Source organism: Empidonax traillii, unplaced genomic scaffold (genome assembly GCF_003031625.1).
Source record: "Empidonax traillii isolate 1590-97213 ecotype Southwest subspecies unplaced genomic scaffold, ASM303162v1 scaffold1190:size157544, whole genome shotgun sequence".
NCBI classification, from domain to species: Eukaryota; Metazoa; Chordata; class Aves; order Passeriformes; family Tyrannidae; genus Empidonax; species Empidonax traillii.
In genome coordinates this window covers 2,073-27,044 of record NW_020956383.1, presented here as the reverse complement: position 1 = coordinate 27,044, position 24,972 = coordinate 2,073, and the positions used below count along the sequence as shown (strand labels likewise).

The 24,972-nt window shown below is 40.2% G+C and overlaps 1 protein-coding gene across 1 annotated transcript in view; it reads right to left on the bottom strand.

The window, feature by feature from the left end:
- Positions 1 to 21,277, bottom strand: part of HECW2 (HECT, C2 and WW domain containing E3 ubiquitin protein ligase 2) — a 76,936-nt gene extending 55,659 nt beyond the window's left edge. The window contains exons 1-3 of the mRNA XM_027905655.1: positions 21,194 to 21,277; positions 14,883 to 14,990; positions 3,254 to 3,348 (exon numbers count right to left, since the gene is read on the bottom strand). Of these exons, the coding sequence (XP_027761456.1) occupies positions 3,254 to 3,348; positions 14,883 to 14,990; positions 21,194 to 21,233 (243 nt within the window). The 5' untranslated portion in view covers positions 21,234 to 21,277. The remainder of the gene's footprint in view (positions 1 to 3,253; positions 3,349 to 14,882; positions 14,991 to 21,193) is intronic.
- Positions 21,278 to 24,972: the final 3,695 nt, after the last annotated feature.

Below are 24,972 nucleotides of genomic sequence, written 5' to 3'. Positions count from 1 at the left end.
GTCTTTCAAGACAGAGGAGATGTGCATCCAGCTGAATAATCTATCATGGAGACATCAATGGAGCTATCTTTAAAGACAAATGGTTCCCCAGGCAGGCACTGCACTCATTCCCAGGCAGAAGAGGTGACACAGAAAAAGTTTCAGCCAAACACAGCACTGGGGATTAATACCAGCGATAGAACAGAGTCATCTGATCCTTAGAATGATTAAATAAAATAAGCTGAATAAAAATTCGCACACCTATGTGCGTAGATGAAGTATGTAAGGCAGCCCTGAGCAGCTGAACAGTGGTTTGAAGTTACCAGATGGAAAAATGATTCTGGAGCTGCGGAAGCCGCAGGGAAGCCACTGTGCATTAACCGAGCGCGTAATCATTCCTTTTTATATTGCTTTAAGCTATTAATATTATTAGCTTTCAAATTCTTCCCACTATGATCAGCAAGCACATTGGAATTTCACAGGAATTAGAAAATGTGCAGATTTCTCCCGTTGAAAAAGTCAAATACTTCGCACGTAACAAGCAGTCAAAGTGATGACGAAATCGCAGTGACGTTGATGCCTGACATCCCCACGGGCCTCAGTGCTCTGGTGAGGGAACACACCATGCCAGCAAGTGCTGCCACTCACCAACCAGCCCATTCCCTTTCCTCACTGCTGGCTTCATCATGCACTCCTCATTCCCAGGGCAAGATGCGTCTCGCCAGAGTGCTCAAAACTATCCCTTTCCCACCCAGCATGACACTATTCTGCCAGTGATTTTGTATGGATGCATAAGCAGTGACAGGTGGCTGTAAAATTATGAGGGCATCAAAAGCAATGGGTTAATTCCAGCTGGATCAGTGTCCCCTCATCTACAGACAGACACCCTGGAAGCAGCAAGGGGTGCATCCCACTGTGATAGTGATGCTGTCCAGGTAAGGTCAGAGGAATTCCATGTACTCCAGTTTATTCTTTTGGGTTTATTTTAGCACACACTGTTTTCTTGTTAAAAACATTATCCATGAACAAAAAAGGTCTTCCTCACTCTATCCCTCTTTCTCTTTTTAAACCTCTTTTCCAAGCTACATATTGGGCTCCATATAATTTACATTACTAATCACAACTTCACTTTATAGAAAACAGGATTTGTCCACAATTCAGCTATAACAAAATGAATGGTAACAGTGCTCCCTAGCACTTCCATAGTTTCCCTATATAACCTTTTCCTATTTCATTATGACCTGAACAGCAATTTCAATTTTTCTTTTCCAAGTAAAAAAATTTCATCCCAGCATACATGCTCAGAATTTTGCACGCAAAGGCTACCTCATCTGGTTTAACACAGTGTTTCTGAATGCTCAATCAGGCCTTTCATCTTTCCTGGTTCAATAGAATGTTAGCTGCTTATCCAGTAATGTGATGGACTGAAATGCCTGGTGTGATGCACCATCAGTATGAGAAAACCCAGAAACGTATCTCCCACTGAAGCATGTAAAGCAAAAACACAGAACGATCCAAGTAAGGAGGTAATTTATTGAAGCTTGAAAAATGGGAGAGGGAAGGCCATGACTCTCTTACCCCTTTCCCAAGCAGCATTTCTGTAACAACAGAAACAACCAGTAACAGGAGAAACCAATATTGTCTACTGCACAGTGCTTAAGCTCAACACCAAAACCACAAAAATGATGTGAGGTATTAAGAGTTAGAATAGGTACACTTATGTATAAATAACCCAGTATGCCATTTTTAGAAGTATCATCTGACCTGTCATAAAACATTCTCATCAGGGAAACTAACAGCTCACTCTTACTGGAAGTCTATACTGTTAATGCAAACAAAAACATTTATGTTAAGTTACTCCCTCTAGCAGGTGTGTAAATTTTGTACAATACCCAGGGTCCTGAGTTATCTTTCAAAGGAAAGAAATTTAAACAAAAAACCTTTAAGATCGACCAAAGACTCTGCAAGACATATCTTCAGGTAGCTACCAAGTAAATAAATGCATAGTCAGGTGACAGAAGTTCAGATGTCCTTTTGTTCAATGAACTTCAAAACTACTGGTGGCTAGCACGGTAAGATCAAGAGAATGCTTCTCAGTAATGATCTCGTGCAGCATGCAACCCATTTGAAGAGTTGAGATGCACTTTTTCCCTTGTTCAAAATAAGACTCCCTTACTGTCTTTAGTTTATAAATTGATATTGAAGACAGCAGCTGTCAAGCTCATTCACTATAGCACATTTTCTTCTGTAAAATATCAAGGGTTCATTGCCTGCTGTGAAACTATACTATTCATAGTCAAATCTGAAAAAGATCTGACAATTAAATGATGCTATCACCTACATTTTTAATGCTAAGAGAAAAAACACACACATTTGATGTATTGAGATACAAAGTCTAGTATAGCACATATAGTATCATATAGCCATAGCATGAAACTATATATAACATACAATGCTGAAAAAGTATGAGTTCAGAATAAAAGTTATTCAGTCTGAATAACTTGTTCTCTACTCCACCTTCAACACCGCCGTTGTCAGGACACTATCCCGACAGTTGTGACCCTAAATATTTGGCAGCTAATATCAATGAATCAACTGCACTGTGAAACTTGATGTCACCTGAAGAGATAACCTGTTAGATAAATTACTTCCATCATAAGCACCGCGATACAAGTCTGGAAGGCTCTTCTTACACTACTTATTTAAAAAACTGAAAAAAACTCCTCTAAAACTTTTACTGTTTCAGAAGAACAAGTCTCATAATGAAAGCACAGTAAGAGAATACTTTTTGATAATCAGGGAATTACTAAATATCAGTAGTATATGAACACTCAAAAAATTCAGTAATTTTTACAAGAGAGGGTTTTGTCCTGTTTCATTTACACTAACTCAGCAACAGTTTCATTATTAGTATTAACAAATAAGAAGAAATTGAGACTTTGGATAAGGATTCAGTTCTGGTTATATAACCAGTGTGAAAAATTTCTGCTATGGTGTTAAATTACAGCAAACTGTAAGCATCAAAACTGGAAGCCTGTAAAATCAAATTCTCAGCATAAAAGAGTTCAGTTGAGCTCACTGACGTTTTACTGTTATTTTACCATGAACAATACAAAACCATGAAAAGCATTTCCCACCTTTTGTAAATTTTGTGAAAATTTTTTGAAAAAAATTTCTGTTAATGGTAAAACTAGGATACTTATATTGATAGGTTTGTTTGACAGTTAACACTATCATCTTATACAAATATAATAAGCAAATGGGCTAAACTTACCATCACAGCAGGGTTTTTCACAGTGATACATGGAGTAGTAGCTCGGAGGGCTCCACTAACACCATGGTAGTATTTAAAACAGATCTTTATTTCGGCTGAAAATAAAATAAAAGCCACATTAAACACTTCATGACTGATCCCAGGCAAAAGAGCAACAACGAAAGGATCCATCATTCAGCGATCCATCTTCAGGTGGATCTTCAACAGGAAATCAAAAATAAAGCAGCTGGTTATCTCTTTGTGTGTTGGGTCCTTCTGTTGCTTAAAAGACAAAAAGTGTAACTTAGCTAATTCTTCAACTTGTATTTCTCCTACTGTATCAGCATCATCAGCCCTGGAAAAGGAGTACCAAGACATTTGCCACTAGGACGGTTTTGTAGGACTTTGGAAGAACGTGATGCATATCTGAAAGAAGATGAAAGCACTTTACGTATTGGAACACAGGAAGGTAAACCTCGTACCATGTTTCTGGCCCCCCTGAATAAAACTTTGTTTGCTAAACTGCATTTACAGCACACAAAAGAGTATTATGTTTAACTGAAGCCTGACCTCCCTTGTTGTTTCTCTGCATTCTTCCAGACAAGCAGAACAGCTATAATTACAGCTGCCCTTGATCCTGTGGGATTTTCCCTATCAGGAACAATGTCTGTTTTCCTTCTCCACCGGGATAACTCTTCTGTGTGAGGCTCATGAGGGTTTACCCCTGGGTACAGAAATGGCCACAGGCAGACAGCAACGGCCACGGGCAGGCAGGAATTACAGCAGCCAGTTCAGACAGACCAGAGGATGTGCATGAAAGTCTTGGCAGTTCAATTCCTCCGCTTGGTTTAACAATATGTTGGTAGTCCTGAAGTACTAAACTGCAATATTTTGTATAAGGTTTTGAGACACATATGGCATGATTCCTTTAGGGCTGAGGCATTTCATCACTGCAAGATAAAATACTACTTATCCATGTTCAGAAGGATCAGAAACCCACCTTGCAAGCCTGCTCAGCCAAAAGGGTTATTTATTTTTAAATTTGCTGCAGTTACAGATCAACATTTATTTACTATCTTCCTCCCAGAACAAAGAGGAGACACCTCAGAACAACCCTTCAAAGGAGGCTGACAGTGCCTCCAGGGAATCAGAAGGTGGAGGAGCTGCAGATCCCACTTCCTCCTCCTCACAGATGAGTTCACACACACAGACAAAACATGCTCTATTTACCAAAAGCTTTACAGCAAAATTCAAAATGCAGACAGGATTTCTGATCACCTGCAAAGGTTTATCAGACCTAAAAGTTATGGGTCAGGACCTGCAGTTTCTTTCTAAACTGAGCAATTCTGTCCATCTACCAACAATGCTTATATACAGACTGATACACAAGAATTTCCAGCTCACATAAAACTGAAGTTTCAGCACTCACAAAATTTGACAGGATTTGTATCAAGTGTTGGACTCTCAACATCGTAAAATGCACATATTAAGTAACCAAAACTCAAGTCTGGAGCACCTCTTATTCACACTGAGAACATATTGTGACTACATGAAAGCAGAATAAGACAATAAACTATTTCACCAAGACTTCCAATTTGCAGCTACATTGCTTACTTTCATTGCAACCTAAGGTTTATTTTTCACAGAGTTTCTGGAGCTGTTGTTTATCCAGTCTGTTGTCACTAACTATATTCCTTCAATTCATCACTTCTGAAAAAAGCCTAGCAATGGACAGGTTATCAGCTGCTGGTTCTGTCCACATACAGTCCATAGTGTGAGGGTGGACAGATATTCTCACTGCACTGACAGGTACATTCATCTAAAGGCTGAAATGCCATGCTACGAGTTTTGCATTCTCATATTTCTTTCTCTCAGTGACTTCTGCAAGCACACAATACTTTTCAATAGCTGTATATGGCTGGTGATAGAAGAAAATGTTTGAGTCAAGAAATTGATTTGACAATCCCTTTCAGATATGCAAAATTAAAAACCAAACAAACACAAACAAAGAAAACAAACAAAAACAATCAAACTTCAGGACTAACTGATAGAAATATTTAGAAAGGGTAGAGCACTTAAAAACACAAAATGGAGACTTTTCCCCCCACTTCCCAACAGAAGCAGCACTTCAGATTTATTTTTGGCTTTATAAAGCACTACAAGAGGAACAGCAGATCTGCTGTTCGCATTGTGCCAATGAGATCAACACAGGAGAAGCTGGGCTTGAAATTAAGCACAAAATTGAAAAATAAGCTACTCACCACATGCATACAGATGTTGTCAAAGTGTACATGGGTTTTTTGAAGACTGGATTTTATACACAGCAACAATACAAACCCTTCATAGGATAAGAGGCAGCTAAGTGATTCTTTTTCATGGCTATTAATGCTAGAAACTGCAGGTAATGTTAACAGAAGAAGAAATCTCAGAGGAACCCTGTCAGTTCAAAGCAGCTGAGGATCTAGCTTTTTGACATGTCTTGTACTGTGCTATCAGAACAAAAAGTTGATTAGGAGCAGTTTTTTCTTGATGATTGATGGATTCCTGAGCTCCAGATATATTGAAAATAGGTATCTTGATACTGTTCTTGACAGTTATACATAGTAAGCTGAGATGTGTTCCAAGGCCCCATAAATATACAGACCTCTTCAGAAACAGTAAGCTCAATTACCTGCAAACAGAACTTCAATGTTTTGAGAGTTGAGTTCGATGCCACATTAATACACAGGCTTCCTCTGAACTGTCCCATACTATAAATGCAAAACGTTGACAAGAGTTTTTCCCAGTTTCTTTCATTTCTCCTCCAACCCTGCTTTCATGTGTTTCCTTCAGGAGAAAACTGGCACTTCTCTTTTTTTACCCACTACTTCTTCCTCAACAGGTTAATCAGATTGCTTTGAATGTGACCCTTAATGAAGAAGTTAATAGTAAACCCAGCAAAGGAGAGACATCTGTAGCTGACCACAGGACCATTTGCTGTATCACTAAATAAAATATGACATTTCAGAACACAAAAATATTTTCATTTGGGTGGGTGGGTGGTGATGTGGAAATTATTCTTGATACTACACATGCCCTGTTGTAATTGGCATTCCTCCAGACATCATACGGACCACAATAAATTCCTTCTTCATTTAAAAATAAGCCAAAAATGAAATTGAGGAATCTATAATTCTGTTTAAATTATCACATGGCCATATAAAAAGTGATATGTTCAATAGTCACAACACTCTATACAACTATAATCCCCTTCTTTAAAAGCTATTGGCTGGTACCATTTTATAACTATAGTTTTATAGCTCAGGTCTATTACATAAAAATGTTGGAATCAGTAAAGGTTTCTAGGACTCCAACACTGATATTTGAATTTCAAAAGAACTTCTGCATGAAATTACAGTGCTGTTCCCTCTATGGACCATATACTCTTGCCTCTTCAATACTAAAGAGACCAGCTTGCACTAAATAATAGCTTGCTTTTAAAATATCACTAATTCCCCAGAGTTCCTCCCTTTAAGTGCTTTTTTACTGCCTTTAATACCCTACCTTTGCCCATCAAAATAATGTTTTGTGAAACAAAGATACTAAGAATACATAAAGACATGAACATAATCCTAGAAGAATGCATTCTTTCCAGAAGACTGATAAAGCAGGAAAGCAAATGTGTTTGCTGTAAGAACAGTTTGCTCCAACAGACAGATTCTAGTCAAATGAAACGCCTATACTGGAGGTGGAATCACACCCCATTGAGAAGGGATGGGCAGAGACAACTCCAAAAGACAAGTCAAATCCTAGTTGGGTTACAACAGTCTGTGGAGGCCAACACAGTGCTCCCAGTCAACTGATGGAACCTGCACAGCAGCCAGTACTTACTGAACACCTCAGCTGTCCAGATCCTACTTGGGTTGAGCCTGTGGCTATCTGCAGATAGAAACGTATCTCCTCCAACTTTCAACGAGGAAAAAGTTGACAGCACATGAACTCACCAGAAAAATACGAGAGCACGTTCTGCGCAACTTATTTAAGAAAACTTTTTTGCTAGAACAAATTGAGTCGCTCACATTCAGGCTTTACAAAGCTATAAAGGGAGATGTAATCCATGGAAAAGGGACAGTGTTAAATCCTATTTGTCTCCCATCTGAAATCAAACACCTCACAGGCAACTGCAGGAATGTTGAAGTGCTCTGCATGTCCTGCCAGTTGAATTTCTTTTCCTTAGCGTGACAGTTCAGGGCACCCTACGTTTTTGTTTGGACATTTAGCATTCTCTTCCCTGCATCATTTTAAGCATGTACATTTTCAATTTCTTCCTACTGGGCAGTAGCAAACACACCAGCAGAATGCAAGGGCCAAAGCTGGCTGCCTCTAGGTACTTGCCATCTCTCTCAGCAGGTGTATCACAGAATTTGTTTTACAAAGGGAACGGTAAGAAAACCACCTGGAAAGTGACTTGAGCAGACTTAAAGAAAGCTTTTTAGATAAACTAGGATCAATACCAGAAAATGCTTATCTCCCAGTGGTCTCTCCATCTAAACTGCTTCAAAGGAAACTACTTGGACAAATGGGAAGTAACAGAGTTTACCTATCCCTGCCAGCACCGCTCACTTTGCCATCACTGTGAGATGTCCTTATTTACAGCCATGAGCACTGACTATTCTGCTCTAGTTTGGCAAAGCATTTAATTATAATCTAACCTTTAAAAAAACCACTGGGGGTATTATGTGCTTAAGGAAGTCAACAAGGCCTGCCACAAATGTAAAAAATAAAAGACTTGATCCCGTTTCAGTTGTGATACTCAAAAATAGCTGCTAAGAGACAACAGATAAAAACAGCAGAAGAATAATAGAAGTATTTCTAACTCAGTGAATATGTTTATAAATAGAGTAGGGACAATAACCCTGAGTCCCCAGATAGAAGACTGAAAGGGCACTGATTGCAGGGCACTACACAGATGAATGTTCCAGGCACAGAACAATTCCATGTGAGAAAATCACGACCTTTACAGAATTTAATTTAAATGGTAAAAAACAAAGACGGGATAAAAGTAATGAATTACATTCACTGAACATTCATTAATATTGACCAGTTTGGTCACAACAATTAAAAAAACCTAAACTCTGTTCATACCTCTAGTAACAACTCTTTGCTACAGCAGCCCTTAAAAGTTAAAAGCATATAAAGTTCAATTATTTAACTGATATTTTTTCCCTTTGATATCTATCAGCTTTTTACAAAAAAGAGAGCTGTGAGTCTGCTCTGCTAGCTACAAAGTATTGCAATTTCAGTCCTCGTACACTACTTCTGCAAGTTATAATTTCATGGAAATAGGGACTGAATACTCCTCACAAAACCTCATTTGTAACATTCCAGTGCAATGGAAGACAAGGCTCCAAGGAGAACTCATTGCAGCCCTTCAGTACTTGAAGGGAGCTTACTGAAAAGACAGGGACAAACTTTTTAGGAGGGCCTATTGTGATAGGATAAGGGGTAATGGTTTTAAACAAAAAGAAGGTAGATTTAGACTATATATAAGGAAGAAACTATATAGGGAGAGTAGTGAAACACTGGCACCTTCACCAGAGGGGTGATAGGTGCCTCTTCCCTGGAAGCATTCAAGGTCAGGTTGGATGGGGCTCTGAGCAACCTGATGCAGTTGAAGATGTTCCTGCTCATTGCAGTGGGATTGGACTAGAGTCCTTTAAGGGTCCCTTCCAACCCAAACTATTCTCTGATTCTATGCCCCACACATGAGATTTTAAGTACAAAACACACAGCATCTGTGCAGTCACTGCATCCAAGTATCGCAGTGTGGCACCAGAAGTAATTTAACCACCCAGGGGTGATTTGGAAATGATTGATGTGACAAGATGGGCAGTCTCTGGATAAATCCCAACAGCTGCTACTATGGATTACTGCTCAAGACATAAAGCCATAGCATTGGTAAAGTAAATATATGCAAATCAATATATTTCTATTCTACTCACAGTAATGACTATGACATCAAGAGTTATAAATAACAACAAAGACAGGGAAAGTAGGTGAAGGTGTTTCTTGTGGATACTGTAATTAACACTATAACTTATAAATCCAAGGCCAATACAGTCTCAAAGCAGGCCCTTGGCCCAAGCCCATATTAATAAACCAGGCAAGAGCGTGGCAGAGACTGAAGGGTGAGCACACAACCATACATACTGCTGAGTGGTGGCCCCTGACACAGGGCAAGGGGCAGCTGCATGGCTGCAAGTCACAATGTCACTTGCTCACAGCTGCAGAAAATAGCCCCTGGCCTGGTTTACCTACTAGAACACGTGCAGCTTTTAACTTCTGGGCACAACGTGTATGGAAATGCATAAGCAACAGTTACCTGTTGTGTAGCAGTGACTGTACTACACTGAATCTCCCTCCCATGGCATCTCCAACACAATCTGTCCTTGCCCATACTGCAGAAAACTGACTTAGAAACTGCAGATTATGAATGAGTAGCAGCTGTTATCAACTAGTTTTAAATAAAACTCAAGCTTCCTTTCATATGTTTTTTTCTATCACCAGCCTTCTTATGGATCATCTCATTTTATCTTTCTGCTAGCTCTTTTCTCCATAAGGAATACCATCACCATCATCTGTCTCCACTACAGTGCTCCAAGGGAGCCCCTGACATCCCAAGGAAGGGGGACCTGAAGGGCCTGATGCCTCGCTAAATACCAGATGATCATACCAAATGCAAAAGCATTAAACTGTGTTGCACTTCCACACTATTGCCACCTGCTCAGAATAACTGAACCTTGAACCTCTCTCTTTTTACAGGAGAAGGATGAAAACTCTAGAGCTGTGTTTAGCAATCCTTCTGTAGTTTACGGGGCAAAAAACTTGAGGGAGCCATCTAGTGAGTCATTGTTTTCCTTGCCTCACCTTTTAGCAAGCCCCAGAGCAGGATGTTTGAAAGCCACCTCTACTATGTAAGGAAAGAGCATATAAGGCACATTGATTCTCAGATTCACCTTCCTGAACCTCTAAAATGACTGAGTTCCCTTTCATGCCTACGTAGCACTTCTCCTTCCCCAGGGAGAAGAGGAGCACCTGCAGTTCAGCGCCACTCACTCTGTCTCGAGGTGACAGCTTAAGGACACCAGCGTTTGTGATGGTGAACTGGACTTTGTATTTTGCAAGTATTCTCCTTCTCCTCTGAATAATCTCCCCCTGCTCCCTTTCCTCAGCCACTCCCCTCAGAGGCTGCTTATTTTTCTGGAATACATTAAATTCATTTCTCATTACTCCACTGTTGATCCCTTTGATTTTCCCTTCTCAGGGTAGATCCTACAGAATTTTTGTGTTGATTTTTGTCTAAAGCAAGTAGAGTGTCCTTTGATCCTCCCTGTTTTGCTAATTTTGGATGCTTTGAGGGGAATTAATGTCTATTTTTAGTATGAAGATGAGACTTTCTCCCACCCTTCTTTCTGCAGGTTGTTTGATCTGAATAGAGCAGATCGCAAACTATGCCTTTATATGTTACTTTCTTGAAAAAAAAAAAAAAACAGAAGATGTTGAATCCACAGGGAGGGATTTTAAGAGGAATAAATTAAATGACCTTAACATTGAGTTGCAATACTGAGGGCACACAGTAACACAATATTCAGAAAAATGCTTATTCAAGGCCTACCTTTAAACATAAGCAAAAATTTGACAGACCTTGGTGAAACTATAAATAAATTTACAATTATGCTCATGGAAAAACAGCTTCCCAAATTAAGGCATAAGATGTTTTTCTTAAAAGATACGAGTCTTTTTGCAGAAGGAATTTGCAGAAAGAATCTTAGACCTAACCCAGCTGACTCCCACTGATTAACATTAATGCAATTAAAATGGAAATGCTCCTTCTGCATGAGATTTGTTTGCATATGGCTTGTTAGCGATGTTATAATCCTCTGCATTTCGCCCTCCAGAGATGTTACTGGTGAAAAGATAAGTAATGTCCCTAAGCTCTGACACAGCTAGGGAAAAACCACATCCAAAGTCTTTGGGATAAGTGCACGCTGTGCACGCTGACTGATCACAACTCATCATCCAACATTAGTAACTTAAATTCCCATTCTTGCCAAAAAGATGCGACAACTTTAGGCCAATTTCGACTGTAAATCCTAAAGGATTATTGTAGTTACTTAGCAGTTGTTTAGCTTAAATCTGTTAACAAGCATCATCAGTCCTTATTGCCAGAGCTGGTTCAATGAGGCTTGCAGCACACATTCTGCCTCTCTCCTTGTGTAGGGGTAGGGCAGAGAACCTGCAATCATTGAAGTGTATAGGTGGTAGCAATTAAGTGCTGTCCATGCTCCAAACATAAAACGGCTCCAAGCCAGAAAACCCTGTAGGGACAGGAATCCAGCTCCGCCTTGGTTCCATACTCAGCTTTCCATCAGCCTCCTGGAGCTTCTCCATACCTCAGAGAATGAGCAATAGGTAGAGGATGGGTCAACAGCAATGTCACCAAGTTCAAGAGCGAGACTTGCAAGTGTCTACCCCGGGGTGGAGCAATCCCAGGCATCACCACAGCCTCTGAACAGACTGGCAAAGCTGCAGCCCTGCCGGAAAGGAACCGGGCTCAGGATGGCTACCAAGTTAATGTGAGCCAGCACATGCTCTCACCACAAATAAAACAAACCACCTCACAGGATACATTAAAAGGTGTGTGACCAGCAGAGAAATGGTCACACTGTCCCCCTCTACTTGGTACTGGTGAGGAATACTGTGCCTAGTTTTGGGTCCCTTGGTTCAAGAGCACAGAGCAAATGAAGAGTGGACAGCAAAGGGCTACAAAGATGACTGGGATGGAGAAAATGTGACCTGTGAGAAGAGGCTAAAGGAGCTGTCATTGTTTAGTCTGGTGAAGACTAGGTTGAGGCAAAGCAAATGTTACTACCTCATGTCTTTCCAGTTCTATCAGAGATTTTAAAAGGGACAATAGCCCCAAATTTAAGTGATAGCCATTCATATTGGATGCCAGAGAAATCTTTTTAGCTGGGAAATACTGCAGCAGGTTATCTACAGAATCTGCAATATCTCTGTCCTTGAGGGTTTCCAGGAATGTGCTTCACAAACCACACTTGACCGGGCAGGTCAAGTGTTGGTCCCAGTTTGAGAGCAGGAGGTTGGATGCAACCAATATTACTATGCTGTGATTAGTCTCCAGATGAGTTTAGATCAATCCATTTACCCATTTTGTCCGTGCCTCTTACTGGAGCTGCTGCTTCAAAAATTCAGGGACATTGCTAATGGTCTGCTGCATGTCATTACTGTGAGGAATAATTATGACAAACCCCATGTACCACGACCTGTATCTGATATATTCTGCCTCTCAGCAAAGGTATTTCTAAACAAGAAATCTACAGTTCTAGAGTTCTTTCCCAAACTTGGAAAATAATGGCAGATTAAAGCAGAAATACCTTATACTCAATAATCTGGCACCTATTTACTAGGAACATTAGCCTCTGCTTTTGTTTCTCCCTCTTGCTATGACAGTAGCATCACATGCAGTGTTATACTGAGTGACAAATTATATCTGCACCACAACAGAAGAAAGAGGCCAACAGGGGAGCTAAGTTTGTCTTTGTGGCTGGCACAGGCTGGGCAGTGACAGTGTCTGCAGAGCATGGTGAGAACCCTGACAGCACAGCTCTTCCCACCCCTGACCTGGTGCAGTAACACTGTGGCTGTACCTGAACTGCACAGCCACCTGCTGTGTCTGCCTGAGCTGGGATTTAGTGATCTCAGGAATAAAAAATAAAAAAAGAAACAAAAAAAAGGGCAGCTGCCTGTAGTTGCATCAGAGTTGCTTTACCACCTATAAGCTACAAGAAAAAGGTTTGCAGAGCAAACACGGTCACATATCTGTGGAGCCCTCTAGTTTAAAAAGTGGAATCAGAAACTCAGATAAGTGTTTCAGTGCAATTTTTGGCCTCTCACTAGAAATACAAGTGTCATTGGTGACATATTTATCTTCCATACTATGTGCAATAGCAACATATGCTCACAAACATTCCTTTTTACAGCTCTCAGCTGCTGCGTAATTGCTTGTCTCTTGTCCATTGTATGGCAGCAGAACCGCTCCCTAGAGAAGATAACCATGATCAAAGAACATATATCCTGCACTCCTTCTATCAGCTGATTGCGAGGTGCAGTCAGTGGCCAAGTGCAAAGTCGTTTGCAGCTGATTTTAAGTCCCAACTACTAGTCCTTGAAGCATTAGTTTGGTTTACTCACACGAGCTGAAAATGTTCAAGAGTCTCATCTCAATACATAATGGAGCAACACATAACCAGCTTAAAGATACGAACATCCTTGAAGTCCAACTGCTCCTATTGGCAACAATACTGATGGAGTACAAGAAAGATGAGGCAATGAATTTTACTAACAGACATTTTAATCTGCTTTAATATACCACTGTCTTTGGCACAGGACGGTTAATTATTTTCTTGATCATTATCTTCAGTCATTTTTTCCTGTAATGAACTCCTGAAATGGAATTAAATTTTATCCTACTAAAGCGGTTTTTTTTATTATAAAGAGTATTGTGTAACACATAAGGTACTTGGCAATATTTGGTGATGAGTTCTAGAAACAGGAAGATTTAATAATTATTTTTAGTTCAGAGTATACAACACCTCTTGAAATACATGTATTGCTGTTATATCAGTTAATTAGAAAAAAAATTTCTGCCAAGACCTACAGATAGCAGCACTGCAGCGTACAGTGAAGAGTGGAAGTATTTTTATTTTTTTTTTTAACTTGTGCGGGAAGATTTGTTACTGTGAGGCTAAACAGGTGGTTACAGCAACTCACAGCTCTTTCGGGACTGATTGCCACTTTGATGCTTGGCACATCAGAGTTTCCAGCAAGCTCTGATATGACATCCTAGGATTTGAATCTCGGTTTCTTTAGGGAATCATATACTTCAAATGGTAAGATAGCTTTGCTTCATCAAAAAGCAAAAAACACAACAAAAAAATAGCACAGAAGAGAGTAGCTTAGCTTCCTATAAATCCTGGCTGTCTAAGGGAGTGGCACAGCTCTCTGATTTGAAGCTTGGCTACTGATAGTCCTTACAGAGTCCAACTGAAGACTTTTTATTTCAGTCACACAGAGACTCTCAGTATTTCCAAACTGCCCAGTGGATTTCCCAGCGCAAAAAATCTTCAGCTGAGAAATTCTGATGCAACAGAACAGGAGGCTGGCACTTCCTAGGGACACATCTACCCTTCATACTAACAAACATTAGCAAGCACTACTACATTATTATTTTTCCTCCACATGTGTTTATCATTAATATTTGTCCAGCGGAAACTTGAAGCTACCTTGGGAAGAGACTTCAACCTTCCCTCTGTATATACTATATGACACTGCACAAGGCCATTTCTTCCTCCCTTAAACTGCAACATACTCAGAACACCCCTAGAGTACAAATGTACAGCTAAGATCAACTCCATTTTTATAATGTCCAGAAAAAAAAACATGGGAAAATGCTGCCCCTCGGGCAACGCAATCAACTCCCTTAGTTTATCAGAGGGACTGATGAAATAGATATCAAATGCCATGCTGTTGACTTGCCTTGACACAAAGGCACTTTTTCCTTGGGATACACACTGGATAAATAGGTACTCACATTCCATAAAGTAGGGGCCAGGTTCAATTCGCCATACAATTTGTCCTTTCTGCGTGCCAGTCACTCCCCGATTCTTGGAATCCCAGAAATTGGCTGGAGAGTTCTCATCTGAAAAAGGGAAGGAAAAAAAATAATTTCAGCAGGTAGTATTTATAATAGCAGTTTTCTTGGTTCTCTGTTTCAAGAGGTCCAGACACAAAAAATTACTTTTACTAAATAAATAAATCAAACTAACTGGCAAAAGATAAATGGCTTCTCTTTTACAGTTGCTAGATCAATTTATGCAGAGGGAGCAGACAGACACACAGCCAAAGTAAATATATGGTTTCCTGTAAGAGGTGACCTGCCAAGGCACAGTATTAAATTCCCAAACTTCCCTAACTCAACAGAGAGGCTGTTTGGAGTGTATAGCTGATAGAAACTTCATCACAGAGTTTCCACACTGTTTTATATACCAGTCCTGCTCTGTGATGTTAAAATCCAGCATTCATTCCCTAGCTAGGAAGCATGGAATTGTAACTAGAGTTAACAAGTGAGAGGCCCCAAGTGCAGAACTCACTTGGTAAGCCAGAGCTAGAAATGAGAGATTCAGCAAAATACATTCAAAAGAGAACAGAAAAACAAACAGTATCTGCAGAGCAGCTTAGCAACATCAGTATTTTCCCCTCTGAAATCAAGATTTTTGTCCTAACAGTAGCAAACATAGGCCTTAGGACCTTTTTTTATTTACCAGCCTGCACTCAGACCCCCAGAAAGCTGTATGAATGAAAGAAAATCAGAGTGAGAAGCTGCTTGAAGGGGCACAAAGGTTAGTTACAATGACACAGACAAAGCTGACATAAATCCAACTGAATTCTTTTGTACAGGAAGTTCTTTGGAACATTCATTGTAACGTTATCCCAACACATTTTGGCAGCTATTTCTTAACAAGACAATTTTACCTGTGACCTCAAATGCACCATCCTAATTTTCTCCAGTGGTTTTGGACATTCTTTACTCTTAACTCAAAAAAATATAAATTCCTGTTTTATTGTATACATTTGAATGCATTCTGTAATTTTAAAATTCTTCACTAACAACCGAGCCTACTGTGGCTTTGTGCATGAAGCTCCTACCCATTCAAGCACATTCCTTTGCCCTTTGGTAGGAACTCCCACATAAGATTACAGAACTGTCACCTACATTTCAGAAATCCATATGCTATTTACGGAGGAATAACAAACAATGCCGCTTTCTTACTTCCATCTTAAAAATATAAACTTACACTTAAAGCTTCTCTTCTTCCTTTTCATTCTGACTGCTCATCTCAGTGTGTACACGGTGACTGCACAGAGTCGGGGTTACTGCAATCTGTACATCACATCCCACCAAGCTGACACTCAGAGCATTACCAGACATATGCTGGGCTTCTGTGGTTGCTCAACAGTAACTTACACACTCTGCCCAAAACCTCAAAGAGCTCTGGAGAGTCAAAGAAGTGGCCATGGAAAGCTACTGACATTTTTATGCCTCCAGGCATGGGTGACTTTGAGAATTTTTAGAAAGCTGTGGTCTGAACACCTCAACATCATGACAGGCCCAGAACAGTTTCATAATTATCTCAATGACAACAAGAAGGGACAGGAGTGCTCTCCTAACACCTGTGATTCTCAAGCTTGTAATACCCCCAGGCTTAACTTTTCGTGTGGAATCAGCGTGATAGCACATAAACTGCGTACACCATTAAGTCAGGCACACAGGCAGTAAAATCTTAAACCATGCATATTTATTCTTCATTGCTTTTGGAGTAAACAAAGCTGTATCTTCCCCAAGCTTTTGGGTTTTTTCAAAGCTATATAAAGAGGAATGCTGAACATACAGCCCGTAAACCATGCCACAGGCCTTAAAAAAAAAAAATCTCTATGTGGTTTGCAATGACACTCTAACCAAAACAATACACTGTTGATGAATTTATTTTCTTTTTTTCATTTTTTAATGTGCCTTCCTAACCCAAGGCCCTATTATCTTCCAGACAGAACTCTGGCAAACCATGAGATATACATTTGAACTGCCAGCAACACTACACTAGTGCCTGTTTTGCTCCACCATACACACTTGGTTATCCAAAACATCTCTACCAAAGGCAAGCAGATTCTTTAAAAATTCCAGTTATCTGAAACACAAGAGTTTTAAACTATTCAGCATTAGTATTTCATGTATGTAGATGAAGATGTACTGATGACAATAAACACCTCACCTAACATGCTCTAGTCCTGATTTTCTCTATTCAATCAGTTGGAGAAGAGTCTGTTCATAATTCTAAGAAGGGCAGATGTGAGGTATATTATAACCATAAAAACGAATATTTTTTATTCTTATCTTGTTCAAGTAATGAAGGAACTCTGAAGCAATGAAATATGCCTTTAACAGTGAGATTTCCAACAATAAGGCACAAGCAGTTGTCCTTTGTTTTTTCAAGTCAGACACTAAGTAAAGTCCATGGTAATGTTTGCAGGGACATTAGTGAGCTTCAGAAAAGGTCCTCCATGAACTAAGTCTTGAACTCTGAGCTGGTAGTTACAAGAATGTAGAACACTTTCTTTCGCCTTATTTAATAAAATAATTTTATGGAAGTGCCTGGATTTTCAGCCCTTACATTAAGAAACAGATTCCTTTGCAGCAATGAAGACTAAATCATTGATACACTGCCCACAGGCACACTGCCACTGCAACAGAAGGTCCTGGAGACAGAGGGATGGAAAATGCTGACAGACCACTGCCTGTCAGCAATCAACTCAAATTACAGAATTTATTTTGGTCAGCTTTGATTTTCTTCTGAAACAGATGGGGTTTTTTCCTACTTCTGTGATGTTATTTACGTAGGGGAAAAATAACATTACTATGTTAAACTGTGAAAAAAAACCCTGCAAACCCAAGTTCATGGGTTTTAAAAAGAGAAACTGAAAAGGAAAAAAAATGCATAGCATGAAAACATTAAAGTACACAATACTGGCAAAAATACTGACAAAAAAAGAGAAGTTTGAGAGCATAAAAAGCATAGATCAGAATGATCACTGCCTCATTTCTCCACCTCACCAACACATATGTATGTATGTATGTATACACACACACACACACACACACAATATATATGCATTCCACAGGGAACTTCAATTCTACGCAGTTCTATTCCCTTTTTAGCACATTAATCATTGCTGTTTGTGAAACTGGCAGTTGTTCCAGAATCTGGGCCAAAGAGTAGATATAAATATCCCTTCCCAGAACATAAAATATGCAACAAAATACTGTCTTACTGCATCAGTATCTTGCCCAGTGAGTCTACACTTCTGAAAAAAATTAAACAATGCAAGATATCCTTCAGTAATTCTTGGGCATAAAATATCACAGAACATAACTTCTGAGAGCTGCAACCCCTGTACAAGTGAGTGCATTTGAGACAATGTCCTACAATGAAAAGTGGGTAGCAATAAATGTATCACTGTGCGGAACCTGACACTGAGTAGAGCTCCTTGAAATCACTGCGCATTCTGAGTAACAATGTTTTCTTTATTTAACTGCTAAGCAATCAGCCAAACCTGGCATTAAGAGCTGTACTCATTTTTTCCCCCATTTTCAGGCTTCACCGTCATTACAAAGCCCTTGAAGTTAAGTTAGACACCGACAGCACCTGCAATACCCACAGCTTGAGCCCTCCATGTCAACACTGTGGTTCTCCACTTGCATCCACAGCCCTGATGCAACAGTGAATCCAGCTACAGGATGCAAATCCCTCTGGCATGTGTCAATTCCATGCAGCTACGCTATGTGAAAGGGAATAAAGTAGTACTGGATAAATGAATGAATGGTGCAGTGGAAGAAGAAGGTGTCGTTTTCATAGAAATAATTTTTAACAGTAAAATTATACCCATAAAAAGAGTAAGAGCCATAAGAAACTCCAGTATGTCCTGTAGTAGTAGCCCAGAACTGGGCACAGCACACAGATGTGTCTCACCGTGCTGAGTAGAGGGGAAGGACCATCTCCCTCAACCTGCTGGCTCAGGCTCTTCCTAATGCAGCTCAGAATGCCAGTGGGTGACCAGGGCACACTGCTGGCTCTCGTTCAACTTCTTGTCCTGCGGGGCCTCCCGGTCTTTTTCTGCAATGATGATTTCTAGATGGTCAGCCCTCAGCCCATCCCGATGTCGGGGGCTATTTCTGTTTGCCCATTTCTGCAGCCTTGTGCTGAATGGCAGCACAAGCTTCTGCTCCATCAACTGCTGCTCCCGCTTGTGCATGAGGATGTTACAGGAGCACTGAAAGCCGTGCTAAGCCAGTATCTGACATCAGGGGTCAGGAGGCCCCTGAGGAGATCACATTTTGTTCTTTGTGTCCTATATCTTTCACTATTTCTCTCTTAGGAAAAAGGATAAACTACCGGAATTCAATCACCTCTCAGAGTCATTTTGCACAGTTTAAAGCAACAAATAAATAAGATACAGTCTCTTATAAGACAGATAAAGAGGAATGCCACAGATTAATTATCTGAAACAAGCTTTACAGTCCCAGTGCACAGACTAGTCGTATGCAAACTATCACTCTTCTTCTGGTCCCAGTTTCCATGGTCAGTAGTGTTAGGTTATGTAATAAAAGGCTTGCTTCCATGAATACAAATGATTTTTACACTTCAAAAGAACAAAGCATTATAGAAGTCACGAATTCCTGGTGTAGAAACATCACTTTCTTACTGCATAGGATAAAATTTAGAAGCTCCCTATAGCAATCTAAGAGGTTCCAACTTTTGCATGCTAAACTCTCTCTTTTCTGTAACACATTTATAAAGATGTTCATTTGCAGAGCTCAGAGAGAAAGTGATGTTAACAGATTTTGATTGTCAGTGAATGGCTTTAATTATACACAACTTTACAATTTTCATCTTTCGCTACCATATATGGGTTTTCTAACTCACAGCTCTTGAAAAATCCATGCAGTTCAGCTCAGGAAAGATCAATCACGTTGGTAACATCATTGTGCCCCTGCATAATTCTGTTATCCTTATTTGGGACTTACATGCCAACCTCCATTTTTTCATCCCTTTCAGGGAAACGCTTTACACAAAATCTTTTGAGGTATTTGTACTGTTCAGTCTTGATTTAAAAATTTAAATTAAGTATGGATCGTCAAAATGCTGGCTTCTTTAGCATTTTAGTTTAATTTCAATAAATTCTTGAGCACTGAAGATGATGCAAGAAACACAACCAGTTATTAAGGAGGGGGAGGTTGTACTCAGCCCAGGGAAGCTTTCAAAGCATCAGTCTAATGTTATTTCTCTTGTCAGGTGTTCTCTTACAGCGTGTATCAGCGGAGCTGGAAGGCTGGTAGACAGTAAGGCTACGTCTGGTTCCATCTCAGGCTGACATTCATGGATTTGCCATGAGTTCCTCTTATAAACGTGGTATCAAGGACAGCCATCCTCCACCTATTTTACTCCGCCATTTCACTTGGTCTTTAAAAGTAACAGGTTTTTGGGTAATCTGCATCAGAGGATATTTCTGAACTTAATTTTGAGCCAATCATCAGGAAATTTCCAGGATGGCATTTTTGATATAAAACAAGAAATTTACATGCATTTTACTGCGTTGCTTCCAAAACTTCAATCCCAGTGCCAGTAACTGCACTCTGCTTTTTGGTGTGAGCATAGACTTCTAAGCAGTAAAACAGACTGTCACCAAAATGTAAGACTAGCAAGAACATTCCAAAGAATACTTACTGTGGATTTTGAGCAACCGAGAAAGTTTGTAACACTAACTTTTGCGCAACATTTTCGCTTTCATAACCTCTGATAATTTTAATTCTAGAAATACTAAAAATAAAAATCTATGGGTAATCATTAAAGAAGTAGCAGAGTGTTTACCGAAATAATGAACTAAATACATTTCTTCCTTATACCCAAAATATGCTTGAAATCAATTGAAAACTGAATTAGGACACATTTTAAGGAGAAGACAAATTTTATCACCTGAGGCCTCACTCCTTTTCTAGAAAGCCAGTAAATAAATAAACAAGTTCAAGACAGGGTTTCCAATGCAAGCAATTACTATAATAAATCACATTACGTCAACCCCTTTAAAATAATCTACAGATCAGTTATTACCACACAGACAGCCCACTACGCCAAAGCTTATGTTCTGTGATTTTCAGAATCCCCCATCTCAGTCTGTGAACAGTTCACAGGTTATCTGGTGCCAGAGTATTTCTCATGAAAGATAGCACCAGTCTACACAGTACATTGCTGAAATTAAAGATCAACACTCAGCTGTACCTTCTAGCCTTACCTGGTCGTTCCAAAGGATGCCTGTGGATCTTAAACTGCATTCCTCCATCAGAGCCCAATTAACAAACTGAAGAATAAAAAACAATAACGTTTTACAGGATGGATACTGAAAAAAGCATCCTTGTTCCCAATCACAAACGGTATCTTCTACAGAAGTTGCCTTCTGCAGCCAGCCTGTGCAGCTCAAGTTTGGAGGCTTTAGCTCTGTATTAGCACTGTTGCATAATCTCAGCTCCACGAGGCACGTCTGTCCTCTCCCTTCCTCTTGTCATTTGAAGGAAAGGGTTTCAGAAAGATGTTCTCAAACTCTGCAGTAGTTTCTAGCGGTTACACACCATCGTCTGCCTCTTCTCCTTTAATCAAGGGTTTATCTAGGTTCAAACAGCCCGTGCTAAAACATATAAGGTATTACGTCCTTCAAGCTCAGCTATTTGCAGCCACTCCCCTCTGAAGGGTACAGGATGCCGAAGCCCCATCCTCCCTCCACTTCCTTCCTTGCCTTGTCCATGGGAGGATTCCTAAGCACAGCCACAGCCCCGCAGCATGGGGCGGGCTGATGTAAACAGGAGGATGGTTAAATCCTAGAAATGACGGCAAGGCAGCCACAGCAACGAGCACAGCAGGAGCTCACTGGAAGTGCTGGCTTTTGTTTACACAGGATTTTGCTCTCCCGCATGACTTCCCCCCAAATCCAGTTATTTCAGAGAAGACGAGACTGCTCCATGACATTTGGCTGGGATGGAGCTGCCTTTAACCCAGGGTAACTCTGCACAGGGTACTCCTGAGAAGGAGGGTGGGCAGGTGGCAGAGAGCTTTTGTTACTACCTCTCCTCTTTCAGGTTGGTAAATGCCACCTCAGCACAGAGGCTTGGACAAGACTCGATTCTGCCAGATGCTCTGACTGCTCACAGGTCTCCTGGCAGATGTGGCAGCTGACCTACAACTACTCCAACTTTCGGCAAAAACCCAAACCGAGCCAAAGCAGCCCCAGTACTGCATGAACAAAAAGGGTACTTAAAGGGGTATCTGGTCCATGGTTTGCAGATTGAGCTTTTTGCAGCACACATTTCATGAAATTGCACGCTTGAACAGCACCCAAATCTTGGTTTTCCAGCAATACTCGGATTACAAAAAGCAAACAAAACAAAAATAAAACAAAAACAAACAAACAAGAACCAAACCAACCAAACAAACCAAAACACCAACAAAACCCACTGGGGGTGGGGGAAAAAGCCTCCACCTCTTCCAGAAGCATCTGCTCTTGCTTGGCTTGAAAATTTCCAAATGGTTCCAGTCAAAGAAATTAAGATGGACTCTTTGCTAATGAAGAACTGAAAGCTACTGCATTGCTTTACATTTTCATGAGAACCTCTAGGATTGTATTTTTAAAGGACAGAGGGGGAAATAACACCAGAACTGGACTAATGTAAGAGAAAATTAACACACTGACGTGCATTCAATGGTTGGAAACTGTTCTCCCTTGAATGCCAACAGCAACCCCAAAAAGAGTTGGGAACAAAATTATTGAACAGTCTTAAAAGCTGCCTAAGCAGCTACTGGATCCTACTATATGCTATCACGGTTGTCTTTACTCTTCATAACATGGAAAACTTGGAAGGTAATGAAAATATAAGACACAGATCTTCAGCTGAGAAAATCAAGAGCAGAAAAGAGGCAAAGAACGGTACAACAGATGCTCTTACAGCCTCACATAGGAGAGAAGCAGCTGTTGTGGCTCTTCCTGAAGGTAACTGTGCACTGCCAGAGGGTGCAGGGCAACACAGAACTCCAAACTGAACACAAATCTTGCTCTTCTGGTTACACAGTCCTGCTATATTAGCAGTGAAGGATCATCATCAATCAAATTTAAGGTTCACATACCTTCACTTACTGCCCCTGAGCTGTGGGCAAGAAGCATCTCATGTGCCCCTCATGACCCGCTATATACCACAAATACGTTGCTGACTTGTATTGCACTCTATTACTTTACACAGCAAGAGCAATTATTAATTTTTCTACTTGTGACTGACAGGATGGTCAGGAATAAAACTAACTTCTCTAGCACTTCTCTCCTGCTTCAGCTGCAGGAGCAGAGCATAAAGGCCATACCATACACCCCATTCAAACCCTAAACCATGAAACCTTTCTGCTACTGAATTTTAAATTAATAGGGAAAATTCTTGCTCCCATTTTTATACACACCTTTTATTTTGACACTAGCCATAAGATAGACTATTTCTTTTTTTTTTTTTTTTTTTTTTTCCCCAAAAATTATACTACTACATCTTGTTTCCTTCTCTATGTACAATAACAGTTCAAGATGGGGATCAGGGCATCTCTATATGCCCTCACACAATGTGATATTACAAGGGACATCAGCAGCTCAAAGGATTAGTTAACTAGAATGCAAGACACAAAGATATTGGAAAAAAAAATACAAGTAATTTCTTCAGACGTATGACACAGTACAATGGCAGGAATAAAGTGGAATTCCACTTCTGTGTATTCAAAGTAAAGGCATCATTGAAATTCAAAGCATTCAAAGACAAAAATAAATCCTTTCACCCATCTCACTGGCAGGGATTCAAAAGCATAACAAGAGGAAGGAAATGACCTCAAGCTTAACCTCTTTCCTGAAAATCTTATTAATCCTTCTCCATAAAATGATGTGCACTTCTTTCCCATCTATACTTCAGGTTTCACATACGTGCCACCCCACGGCACGAGTGCTCTGTGCATCATGAGTCACCTGCCAGCTGACCCGGCTCACCTGGAAACCAGATCCTCCACAACACACGTCCACAATGCCTGGCTGGTTTTGCAGTGCACCACAAAAGAATGGCTACTACAAGAAAGGCATAATGTTAGACCAAAAAATTCAGCTAGGGAACTACACTGAATGAACTCTGACAGATGGTACTGCAATGCCCTAAGACATAAAGACTACTAGATACTTAAGTACATTGCAGAAAACTCCCAACATCTTTGCATAATGCTAATAAATCTCCTACCATTTAGTTCAGTGAGGTCCAGCTGGTTTTATGTGGGGGTAAATATAACATAGGGGGTGCTTCCAGCTCCTCCTGAAGGAAGCAACTGAGGCTAAAGCCGCACTACCTCTCCTGTCAACTCACAATCCTCTCAGCTGCTGATGGTTTGGGGAAAGGGATGTCTGCAGAAGACGGGAATTGACAAAAGCAAGGCCACCAAGCAGGGAACAGTTTGGAAATTAGATTTAGGCCACTAATGGGTACTGGAGTTGGACCACACCTATAATCTAACATACTGCACTAACTCAGTAGGCAATTATATTATAAAGATTAGAGGACAGGAGGATAGCAAAGATGCAAGTAGTACACTAAGGAAAAGAGGAGCCTGCCTCTCTCCTGCAGCATTGTATTTATTTTTTTTAAGCACTTCACTGCATCTCACGTCTTGTTAAAACTCCGATACAAACCCATCTTCACAAACATAATTCCTCTTCAATATCCTCTTCTCTGTGATATCCAGTTCCCCACCATATCTCCAAACACCTCCCAACACTCCCACAATCTTGTATCCTGCTTTTAACAGTAGTAAATCCAAGAAAGAAAAAACAACCAACCAAACAAAACCCAACAGAACAAAAAAACCCAAACAATAAACCAAACCTGTGTGCACCAATATCCTAAAGGCTATTATTCTGGGACAGGATTGTTTAGCATATCTATATACTCAAGCCACTTTTTTCTAATTAACTGTAAAAACTTATTTTGGGGGTAAATACTGTCAGAGTTAAAT